Below are 12784 nucleotides of genomic sequence, written 5' to 3' on the forward strand. Positions count from 1 at the left end.
GCTGTAACAACCAGTTGAATCATCAGTATGGGCTGAACACTGACAGTAACATGTATTTTACGTATTGCTTTAGTCAACCCAAGAGTATTAGATGTTGGTAGGAAAAGGCTGTCTGTCCATCTAGGAGAGCAGCTGGAGATTGGATACATACCCTAAGTAGAAGAAGTAGGTTTGAAACAGGAGAATTTTCTGTATCTTACCAGAGGCAGGATTTCATGGGATGTTTAATCAGCTGTTCAATTCTCCCTCTCTTTTTCTCTTTACAGTCTTACCTTTCCATAGTAAGTAATCACTTGTCTGCTGTGGTGTGAAGTAGGGAAAAAATAGGTTATCAAGGAAGACTGACAGTACTAGATTTTTACAACGTGAAGATCTCTAGGTCATGTTCTAAACCCACCCTACTGCAGAAGCAACATTGGTGGTTTACTGCGATCCTGGTGCAGTTTTACTGCAGTTTTGGTGTCTGCATGAGCCTAGCTTTAAAAAGATTTTTAATGTTGCTATTCATCCAGAATCTTTCTCAGAGTGCAATCAAAGAGGGTAAAGCAACTTCGGAGCTTCTCTATCATCTACTGGCCAAATCTGAAAGTCTTTTGTGGGCCAAATAACAGGCATTTCTGTTGCCTACTGGCTATTCCTACCAAATGCTTAGAGCCTATTTCAGATAAAGGGAGCTTCATATGTTATCAAAGAAAACTTCAGGAGACTCATTTATATTCTACCTATGAATGACATGAATTCTCTGTCATTTGAATTTCATAAATCAGGAGTAGCTGTCTGTCTTTCTGAAAAAGAGACTTGCTCTATCTCAGTCTGAAGTTACGAATTACAGATAGGAGTCATTTGGTGAAATTATTTAGCCTGTCAAAGAACATCAGACTGGACAATCACCACTGTCCCTTCTGATTTTAGAATAAATGAATCTCTGAATAAATGAATGGGAGGTTGTGGAGAAGTTAATTCTAAGAGTTTCTACCAACTATTTGCCATCAGTGCCAACTGACACCATGCCCAAGCCTTCCTAGATGCCATCCATATAAAACAACTGCCACAGAGAGTTTGCAGTGATTGGTACATAAGCTCTGAGTTGGAATTCAGCCATGGCATTTTACTTTCCTTATTATCTCTCTCCCTTTCTTTTTACCTCATCACATCCCGATATGAAGCATTTACCTGGCTTTGGCCTTGGGAAAAGCCCGAAGGAACTACTCATGGCTCCCTCACATTAGAGTAGGCTGCATTCTGTGTTAGCAAACTGCAGTCATCTCCAGGGGTTGATCCCAAAACAGGTGAGACTGCCCTCTCTATTGAGGCAGGGAGGACAGCTGGGGGAAGCCAGCTGTCAGCTAAGAGAGCTGAACTGAATCCTGTTCTAAGCCTCCATACCAGGAATTAAAGCAGAATGGCTTATGCCCTGTCATTTCATAAGTTCACTTGCTCTTTACTAACTTCCAGAAGTAGATAAGCCTAGAGCATCAAAATGTTAAAAAATAGAGTTATAAAGTCCTTATAGAAGCCAGCCAAAGTCTGTGGTATCCTATGACATAGATGGTTTTCGTCTAATATCATTTCGCTAATGACACTGAATTCTCTTGAGTGTTTGCATAAACAATAAATATTTTATCTTTAAAAATTAATAATTCACTGAATAATGCATGCATACAAGCCTGATTTATTGTACTAATATGCTATGATAATATGAAATTAAATGGAAAACCATTTATGTAATGATGTTGTACCCTCAAGCAATGCCGTCAGTATTTATTTTATATTTGCATTTCCTCTACAGTTGTTTTATTATCTTTAATATTTGTGGAGACGACTTAAATTTTTACTTTCTTTCTTTAATATATACTTTTGTACCATTGAGTCAATTTAAAACTAGCACATTAGTGCCATTATACATTATGTAAATAGCATGAGGAGCTGAAAATAATAATTTTTATAATTTATATAAAAATGCACATATAATACCTGTATATCATAGTTATGTGTATTATATATGATTATAAATAAATACATATTTGTGTATGTTTTATATTTACCATTTCATATTTTCATATAGCCCCAGGCATGACATTGCAGATCTGATCCAAAGCTCATTAAAAATAGTGGAAAATCTTCAGTGAACTTGGGATCAGGTCTTGCACAAAAGTGAAGAGGGATTAGAAGAGCATAGCATTAAATGAAAGGTGCATTTTAATTAATGTCAGATTCTAAACCAGTCACCCATTTCCTGTTTTTCCAGGAGAAATCACCTGTTTGCTTGTACGGACTGTAGGTTTTCAGTATTTACTTTAACATTTCAAGCAATATGAAGTTCTGGTGAAACTGCAATTTCTGACTCAAATCTTTAATCTTTCTTGTAGTGTTGTGGGTCCAGGCCAGGTTGTTTCAACTGATGTGCTTCTTTTGCTATTAAAGCTATATGCTCTTGCAGATTTCTTTATTTATTCCTTTTTTTAAACAATAACATGTCATGCAAATAATCTTGCTAACAGTTCCCACCAGCTAAGACAAGGCAAAATAAAAGTATTAGGAATGTCAGTTCTCAGTATCTTTAGCATGTCTCATACATATAACATGTACATGCACTAATTAAAAAATTAATCCAAAATGTGTTCTGATTGTTCTGAGACTGATCACTTCAAATTTCTTAAGTTAGGTATTTATCTAATCTCAAATATGTTTCATTACCTTCACTTCCTTACATTTTTGGTGCATCTTCCCTTCTGCTCTTCACGCTTTTGGGCTCACTGAGTTGTGAGACAAGAGAGAACATTGGCTTTACCTACTTTGAGCTTCTCACCTGCCTTGGTGCATAGCACTGACAGAGATTTTATGCAGACTGTGTAGAAAAACTAAAACTCACACTGTGGTTCTGTGGCCTACAGCCTTCTTTGGACTGACCCATACACAAGACAACAATGCAAGGATCGTGGCAATCTCACAGTTCATTCTTAGGTAGAGTGCTATTTAAGAAAAACAGGGATGTCAAAATATGGCCACCTTGAAAGTCTGGTTTTAAAAGTTTTTCTGTCCCCAAATTCTGTCTTGGTCCAGTAATGAATTGTAGTGTAGTGCTTAACAGTAGCAACAGTTAACTGATTCTTTTTCTTTCCATGTGCCTGGTTTGTGTTGTTATTTCACCCTGGATATTATATGGGGAAATATACCTACGGATGATGATGATATCCTCTAATTCATCATTCGTTTTAACTACATAGGAATAGTACATGGGGAAAAGAATGAGGAACACAGTTTCCCCCAAATGCTTGATTATGCTGAAGGACAGAAACGTGCAAGTACTCCTAAATCATGCAGAAAGACAAAAGATAAAGTAACTGAGAAAACAGAAAAAGAAAAGTGCAATAAAGATAAAGAATCACCTGCATCTCGATCGGAATCTCAGGTGAGAACAAATCCAAGAAATGTATGTTTTTCTATGCTCTGTTTTGCCACCTGTCTAGTTTTACACCTGAGAAGCATTAAACTACACATGTAAAACATACATCATGCATTTAGAGATGTAATGTGCCCATTTCCGTGCTTAAGTGTGAAGCAAACCACAGTCTTTTCTTTTTTGAGATCTGGTTTCTGTCTATGCAGGTATATTAAGTTGCCTTACAGGTGACCCGTTACAGTTACAGGTGACCCATTACAGTTGTTCACTGTATGGACTCTCACAAGAATCCAGAGAGATGAAATTCCTATTTTATATATCTATAGTGTGTTACCATTGTCACTAGCTTGTGGGTATACAGTGGCAGAAAAATTGGTACCAACCTGCTTGCAAATTCTTCTTCTCTGTGGTAGGATAGTCTGAGTGTTATATGGTTGACCAAAAAGCTATTGTATATGCATTAAAAGGAATAATGACCTTATGGACTGCAGATGGATAAATGGAAAGCAAAGAAGAAACTTTATTTCTCCTTTAATGGTATTGCTTTTGATGGGTTTTTTGCTGCATCATGAGAGGTAGTTCAAGAGGAGGTCATCTCCATAAAGCTTTTCATGAAGAAATCTACTGAATTGTTTGGTTGACTAAACCTGCAAGCCTCATAATGATTAACATGCACACCTGATCATACAGAGTTCTGAAACAGTGCCTTAGCCCTTCTTCCAGAGCAGTCAGGGCTACTGTAGTTTAGCCTGTTCACCATGAAAGTGTGATACAACTTCAGATCATGTAAGATTTTTGCCTTCAGCTCCAATTCTGTGTTATGCTGTCATGGTGGGATGACAGCTCTTGGGAGTTCTTAACTCTACCACTACAACAGAAGCAAGATTCAAGATGAGACAATGCTTGAAGATAAAGATACCTACCTTTAGTGTCAACTAAAAGCTGAGCTCTCTACTTTCAAATCTTAGTCTTTAAGCTTCTGTAGATGCTAAACTTCCCCAAGATGTGTGCAGCACAAGATCTCATTCATCAGTCAGCAGCATTGTCTGCCACACATCAGGCACTATTCAAACCATATGTTTCAGGGAAAGCCATGCCTCAAAATAGTCTAGAGAATTTGGGAAGTGATTAGAAAGAATCCTATGCTCCATAAGACAGAGCAAGTTGTATTTCTACACAAGAAATCCAGTTAAAAATAGTAAGAGTTATGGTAAAAAAGCTTGTGGAAGAAACCTTGACAGGAAGATAACACAACTGCATGAAAAAAAGGCTACAAAATACTCCTCTTGTTCAGACAGACAGTTGAGAACAGGGAGTGTGTAGCATGCTGTATGTGAGGGGGAAAGGCATCTAAACAAAACACCTTAAAGAGCTTCTGGATGCTGTGAAGTAATTTTCCTTGCCTCTAGTAGCCCCTATGTAGCTAGTAATGTGTGGTAAAGTCTCTCACGAAACTTACCAGGATTCAGAAACATATCTTTATCCTAAATAGTGGTAATAGACCAATAAATACGTTTAGTTGGCTTATGTTTACCATACCTCACTTTCAGCAAGCTGCTCCAAGCAAACCGTACTGGACCTTACGCCTAGTTAGTGAACAGAGAGAGGCAGAAGTTCTGGAAGTGAAGAAGGACACACAGAGAGCAGCTGAGATCAAAGCCATAAAACAAGCATGGGAGTCTGCAGAGCCAGGAAGAGCTGTCAAGGTAAGCAGAGCTTAGTCTTTGCAGAAGCATCGTTACACAGTCCAGAAGCTGTTGTGAAGGAGGAGCATTTGAAAGAGTATGGATCTGATTTCAGGTGTTCTTTTCACTACTCTGTGGAAGGCAGGGAATTTTACACAGCTTAAAGAATCAGAAGTGCTGGTGTCCACAAATTTTGGGCAAGAATCCAGATCGTCTACTGCAGACCTTTTTACATCACCAGACCTTAGATTTTTCAATAAATAGAAAAGTGTTTCCTCAGAAAACTCACTACCTCTACACAACTGCAGAACTGCTGCTGTTGACACGTTGACTGTTTAGCTGCTTCCAGCCAGAAATACACTGGTTGTAAACATGCCAGTGTATTTCATTCCAAACATGCTAGAAAGACTTTTGTAGAAGAACTGGTGTTTGGCGATATCATCATTCAAATTATCCCCTGGAACCAGGATTCCCAAATTCATGCTTGATATCAGGTACTCTTGAGCCTGTACATGCTTCTCTGTATGAACCCACTGTTCTGGAGAAGCAATACTAATTCAGATGTGTCCGCTGCAACTGGGATCGTTTTTGACACTAGGCATGCTTAAGATGGAAAAATACTACAAGTCATTTATAGCAAAGCAAAAGGTTGAACTGCAGATTCAGAACAAGAAGACCATTAGCAAAAAAGGAAAATAAAATAGAAAAACACGGTCTTAGAGTATATCTAACAGTCATCCCCTTACACCACCATCACCAATAACCATTAGTCCAGCTTAAAAGCATTTTGTCTTTTGTATACTAACTTTCAGAAATGAATCTCAGTCATGGGTCTTCCCACTTCTGGATTTTCTTGTTTCTGTTCAGTGTATCTGAAGCTCCAGAAATTTTCTGCGAGCGCCCTATTAAACTTTGATCTAAGGAGAGGTGTCTTACCCTGCGGCTTTGATTGGCTGTGCTGAGACTGAAAATGCAAACGTGATGTCCTAAGGATTGACTGAAAATTACAGTTCTTTGATGTGTAAAGAGTCTCTTCAAAATGCTGGTTCTGTCACCCTGTTTACCTTTTTTGCTCAGAAATTCATTTGAATTGCTGTTGAAAACTTCCATCCTGAAAGCCTCTTATGTCTGTGGCATTTTTTTGAAACAGTTATCATCAAGGAAATTGCAGCAACCACATGTAACCATCATCTAACAAAACAGATATCTAACTTAAGGGTCTGCTGTTTGAATTAAGTAATTTCTCTTTCCTTTCTTCTTGATCTCCCTGCCCCAAATGTCTGCTTATTTCAGGGGTTATGTGCCCTATGTCTCTGGGAATTAGACGCCTGACTCTTAGCTGACACTTGGTACCTCTGTTCATTCTGGCAGTCTGAACCATTAAGAGAAAGCCCAGCAAGCTCAGATCATCTTTTAAAAAAGACAGGCATTTTGTGGCAATATGGTGATGCCTGCTTTTGGCATCAAAGATAACTGAAGCCTGAAGGGGGCTGCAGCTCTAGCTCCCATTTCTCAGAAGGAAGTCCAAACCACCAAGCTATAGTAGCTCTTAGGAGGACAGGAAATGCTATCTCCCTAAGGAGATGCTGCAAGAGGAAGTCTGACCACACATTCAACTATGAGGGAACAGGCCCTGCTTCCATGATTTTGTTTGTTCTAATCTAAAGATTATGCCTTTCAGCAGTTCATTGCACAATGATCCTTAGTGTAAGTATTTCATGTAGCCAAACTGAGTTTATGGCAACCATCTTTCCTGATTCCTGTCCCAGGCAGAGTTTTATACAACACTCCAGTGTTCGGCTTATCAGCAGCATCACAGTCTCATGTGGGATGTGTACTAAGTATAGCCAAAATGCAATGAAAGGAGTGAAACAATTCAAAAACGTGTTGCCTACTTTCTATCTTACTGAACTACCACTTCACAAAGGTTAACTTAGATGTTGTTATTCATATACTCTATAGACACTTGACATAAATTACCGATGCCAGTTTATTTCTCATCAACACAACACATTAAAAATAAATAACGAAAGATTCCAAAATATTGCTAAAGAAATTTGAGGTTTAATATTAACAAGTTATTAGTTCAGAAAAAAAGTCCTACTCCAGATACGCCTTGAGTATGACCATGACATGCAACACAGTCCTCCCTTGTTTACCTTCACCCTTCCTCATCCCTCACAATGGCTCACTGATAGTATTCCTGTTGTCATGGATGGTGTTTTCATAGATCTGACCAATGAAATACACTCACCAGTAATAAAATAGTAATATCATATCTCAGCTTGTGTGAGACGTACTGGATTCAAAGATTTATTGTCTTATTGACCACTTAGTTTCCTACTTTTGAAAATTCTTTGAGATTTAAAATATTCAATAAAAGTCTTCTAATCTGGACTAAAACTTTGATCTCTAGGCTTTTCAGGAACGCATGCAGTTTATTAATAAGTATGTTGTGAGAGGTTCAGCGGAGCCCATAACTGAGAATGAGGACAGAAATTTAACACCTAGTCCAGGAGAAAGAGGTAAGAATTTAGCTTTCTATCAAGCATTTCATCTTGTTCATGAGCATTGTAATTAAAATATGTAGAGAGATTAATCGCCGGAAGAATATAATGTGCACAAATTAAAGTGGTGTAAACCACCACAGTTCAGGAGTTCCTACCACTAGTTCTCAAATATAACTTATACATTTCATATTTAGTTGATCTCCAGAGGTCCTTCCAACTTCAACCATTCTGTGATTCTGTAATCCCTTCTTTGTTTAATTATTGCATTGTTCCTCTTGGCTCTTGGAGGCAGCCAAGTTACCCTTAAGCAAACTTTAGGCAGTCCTCTAGTACTAGATTTTAGCCCTGAATTAACTTGGAATATTTTTGGAAATTCATTGAAAAACACTCCCTCAATTCCAAGTTTGGTAAGAGAGGTCATTAGTGTAGAAATACCAAAGTTTTGTTTAGCATCTGAAATAGCACGTGCAAGGGCACTATGACTTATTTATATTTAATAAAGTGAAATAAATTTAGTATTCCCATAAGTAGTCCCCATTTAGTAGTCTCATTTAGTATTTAATTCACTTTAATAGTTTGTTAAGCTCATTCTAAGACTATAGGTTGACAATTTTAAATCAGAATGCTTCCAGTTACCTTTGTTATACTGTAGTTGCTGATCTAACAGGTTTTTTTTCATTCAAAGTTTAACACAGAGAGGTGGTAGAAACAGTGAGAAACATATTCAGTGTAATGACTAGCTTTTTATTAAACACTAAATATTAAAATGGAGAGATGGGCCAGAGCTACAACATTTATGTCAGGAATCCAGTACCATGTAGTCTGAGGAGAGCTACAATCAAGATTTTGCATTCATCTGTTAAAAGAAGGGATTAATTCAAAACCTGAAATCTGAGTTTATGCTAGTTTGGGGCCTATTGTAATCATAGACATATGAAATTTTTTTAAATAACCCTTTCATTTTATCTGCTCCTATACATTGGTCCTTTTTCCTTTGAACTAGTATTTCCTAAACTAGATCTCTGCCCAAAGGTTAATGTAATTTTTAAACTTTACACAGGACTTTCCATTCAGATTTTAACTGAATGCTTTTTTGTTTTTTCTCCAAAAGAACATGATTCCTTACTGATCAAAAGTTGTTCTCATGTTCTTTTAAGCACTTTAAATTTGCTATACATACTTATCTTTATACTGACTCATGAGCAGTGTGTATTTAGTTAAGATACATATATACATTTCTCTCTGACATACTTTTTGCAACTTCTTTGATTCTGTCATGAATATAGGAAATAAAAATTCAGAAATACTTTATCTTTTCTAAGCTATGTCTCTCATATACTAGTGTATTTTGCTGAGCCAAAACAGGAAAAAACTATATAATATAGAAGGAGACTCTTGGCACAGCTGAATAACCAGTTTAATCTATGCTGTTGTAGATTCTATTTCTCTTACCACTGAAGAGAAACCATCACAAGCAGTTACGGATTCAAGCTTACAAATGCAGCGAAAGAAATGGGAGCCTATAGACTGTAGTGTCTACATGAGGTAAATTGCAGCAAGTACAATTAAATCCCAGTGAAATATAGAAATAAAAGACTAGCTGAGAATTTTGATATATAAGAATTTGTAAAGGCAATATACTGTTTGTGCAACTCATTCTTAACTGGATGCAGGATATGGTATTATACATGTGAATTTGAGCTTTTCTTTTACATTTCGTTGGTGTGAGCTACAATTCTGTCACATACTTGTTAAAGTTGATGTGAAAATCCTGGTCCATGTTTTATCTGTCCTTTATGTTGTATACCCAAAATCGCATAGTAGAGAATGCAGAGATGTAGATGTTATCTAGACGTGGTTATTAGCTTTGAATTTTTTTAATATGGGTGCTGACATACATCCCATTACAATTTATATCCTTTATTTAACATGGTACGTGTAAAAGGAGCTGAATTATCACACTGTTTGTAATGAGAATGTGACATAAAAAATTGAAGAAAATACATATGCTGGCTATATGTATGTATGTATGCTGTATATTTCAGTGCTCCTCTTGAAATAAGTGCATATGAAGTTTGTCAGCACGTAATACTAGGAGCAAATTATATATTTAACAAAATATATTTAACAATTCATAACATAGTTAATAACTGAAATAATTATATTAATTACATTTTTATTCAAAATAATTATATTCTTTATTCTATGTGTTAATGTAAAGCTATTTACCTAACATGCATGCATCTCCATATTTGCTGTATTGTAGTTAGAACCAATTTGTATTCAGGGTGGCATTTATGCAGCTCATTGATTCTCAAAAGACCTTAGAACATGCTGAGTAATTCCCCAAATTCAATTTTAAATTGAAAGGGAAACTAGATTTATATTGAAGTGAATAACACTATAACAGTAGAAAATAGGGCAAAATATCTTGCACAGGCTTTAGTTTTGTAAGCATTTCATTTGTCTTCAACTCGTTAACCTTTACACAAGTCATTTAAGTCAAATTATAAAAATATATTATCCAGTTTACTGCTATTATGCCAATGGCAAAAAAAAAAAAAAAAGGCATTTATCTCAGTGTTGAATTATCCTAATACCAAAAACTTCCGAAAATAAGATGTTTCTTACAAATTAAAAATGACCTTCATAAGCAGGAGTTTTCATATGCTCAAAGATGAGCATGATTTTACAAATATTTTAAAACAGACACTCAAATATGGAAAAGTCTGACCTCAAAAATCAGGGTTGTATAAGCAGAGGAAAAGCATCTGCTTAACTGTGTCTAGCATCACAATGGTTATATTGCAGAATATAAGCCAAATGTATGTTTATTGGTATTAAGTCACTTATACACATCCCAAAACTTTATTTAAGGTGAGAAAAATATCTTTGTACTTCTTCCAGAAAAACAATGTCTGAGTCTGTTCTAAGAACTGAGTCTATCATTCAGCAGCAAGAGATGCGTAAAGCAGAAAAAATCAACCATTTTAGGGAACTTCGAGAGCTGGCTCTGGAAGAAAGGAAAAAAGAACAAAAAGCTAGGACTTTATTGAAGCAAAACATACTTGAAATGTATGAGAATCTGCAGGTAAGTAAGTTTAACTATTACTGTGATGTCCAGCACTAGCACAAATACCTTGTTTTAAAGTAGATTAACCATTCTCAAGACTTTTGTATTCAGTATCATTTACTAGAAACAATGTAAAAGCTTGAAATTTCACTTGGACAAAGGTTAAAACTGAAACTTTTAGAAAAAAATATAATGCTACACAACATTCTTAATATAATATTCTTAGTACATTTCCTGATATAGCTCTTTGCAACAGCACTATTTTAAGAATATCACCATAACAGCATAGTTTAAAGTGAAAGTAAATTAAGCATTTGGTATATATGACCGGACACATATTAGATAAAATTTGGCCATTTTTCTGTTGTAGAATTGTATGTGCTGTTTTGGAAAGTAATGAGGAACAAGATAATTTATGTAGAAGGGTGAGCCCCTCCTAATATGTCTAACAGCACAGATAGAGCGCACAGTATCAGCCTGCCTGGCATATGCATAAAGCCAATAAACAAACATTTGGAACTATTAATCTTTAAAGAAACATGGCTACAAATAGTAAATTTGATAGCGTTTGTGTAAGATCCATCCTTGGCGTTAACTCAAGCAATAAAGTTGGTGAATGTATCCTGACAAAATTGGCTTATGTTTTGAGAGCCAACAGAAACAAACATTTTTGTTACACAGTGGTGAAACAATAACCACTAACAATTGGCTGGCCACTGTCCAGAGCTCTTAAAATTGGATAAAAAACAATAAAAATAAGTTTAAATTACACCAATTAATTTAAAGCAATCACTTGAGAACATCTTAATAAGTTCTCAGACAGACTGATGTATAGTACTTAACTAGAAGCCTGCAAGGAGCCAGGGTCTTTTACTAGTGACTTACTGATTCCCTAACAATAATACATGTTGAGGTTTTCAGATATTGCTATGATTTTCAGTGCCTAAAATAATACGTAATAGAAGGTCAATTTTTAAGAGTAGTGCCTCAGCTCTTTCTAGAAAGCATTTTCATTTAAAATGTTTTACAATAAGAATTTAGAATCAGTTACTTGTGAATATCTATACTGTGCTAATCAGCACATTTACTGAATTTTCATCTGTTGACCATAGAGGACTATACAAAGATATCCATGTTTCTCCATTGTCCAGGCTGGAAATTTAAAGGGAAAAGCTTTCAAAAGTTTCCAAGTCTCACTTGGCCTAAGTCTCATTGCAAGTCAGTGTGTTTTAGGCTCTAGTCTCTTCTCAAAATGGGACTTTGTCTCCTAAGCCACTTCAATACTGCAGAAAGTCAGATCTTAAGGGATTTGTTTAAGGTGACAATGCAAGTCAGTAATTGAATCAGGACTAGATCCAGATGGGTAACCAATCTGTTGCCTTATCCTCCCTCCTACACAATTAGCTTATTATGCCAGCAATTTAAAAAGGATTTTCATGAACTTTCTCTTCTTCTTCATGGTGGCATATAGCTGTGTTATTGTGACAATCAATAAAAGTGCATGAGCAGATAAAAAGAAAAGCGGAGGTGCCCTATGAAGCCCCATAAAATCATATAGCAGAAACACAATGTGAAACATAGTGAAAGGATGCAGCAAACACAGAAATATGAAGGATGCGGTTCCTTGTGGTGTATTCAACACTCATGCGCTGGTGGGGGTGTTGCTGTTTGTTTTTGGCTAGGCATCCTTAGACGAAACACGAGGCAGAATTCTCAGCATTCGGGAAGCATACAGAAGTAAGCTGCTTGAGGCTGAGCTCAGGAAACAAGAAGTGCTGGCAGCTGATGAAGCAGTCCTGCAAGCAGAGAAAGAGAAGAAAAGCCCAGATGCCCCCCAAAAAAAGCAAGGAAAAGGTTTAGGGAAAAAAAAGTAATTTTACTTGAGTTGCTTGAGTACCGACTTAGGTGTTTAGGAAAGAAAATTTATATTCAAAGATGAAAAAAATCCATATTTTCCAGTGTTTTTTGTAATAATAAATGTTATCTCTTTGGCCAGTTTTATTGCAAAATCTGACCAGTATTCTTTTTAACAGTGTTTGGTATTTTAGTCTCATAAATGGTTCTTACTACTATTAAAGTTTATGTGTTTTACTGGAAATAAAATTTTGAATCT

The 12784-nt window shown here is 36.2% G+C and overlaps 1 protein-coding gene across 1 annotated transcript in view; it reads left to right on the forward strand.

Moving 5' to 3' along the window:
• ADGB (androglobin) overlaps positions 1 to 12545 on the forward strand; it is a 131509-nt gene extending 118964 nt beyond the window's left edge. Inside the window, 6 exon segments of the mRNA XM_062573053.1 lie at positions 3234 to 3389; positions 4919 to 5109; positions 7505 to 7613; positions 9035 to 9143; positions 10506 to 10689; positions 12354 to 12545. Of these exon segments, the coding sequence (XP_062429037.1) occupies positions 3234 to 3389; positions 4919 to 5109; positions 7505 to 7613; positions 9035 to 9143; positions 10506 to 10689; positions 12354 to 12545 (941 nt within the window).
• Positions 12546 to 12784: the final 239 nt, after the last annotated feature.

Source organism: Rhea pennata, chromosome 3 (assembly GCF_028389875.1).
Source record: "Rhea pennata isolate bPtePen1 chromosome 3, bPtePen1.pri, whole genome shotgun sequence".
NCBI classification, from domain to species: Eukaryota; Metazoa; Chordata; class Aves; order Rheiformes; family Rheidae; genus Rhea; species Rhea pennata.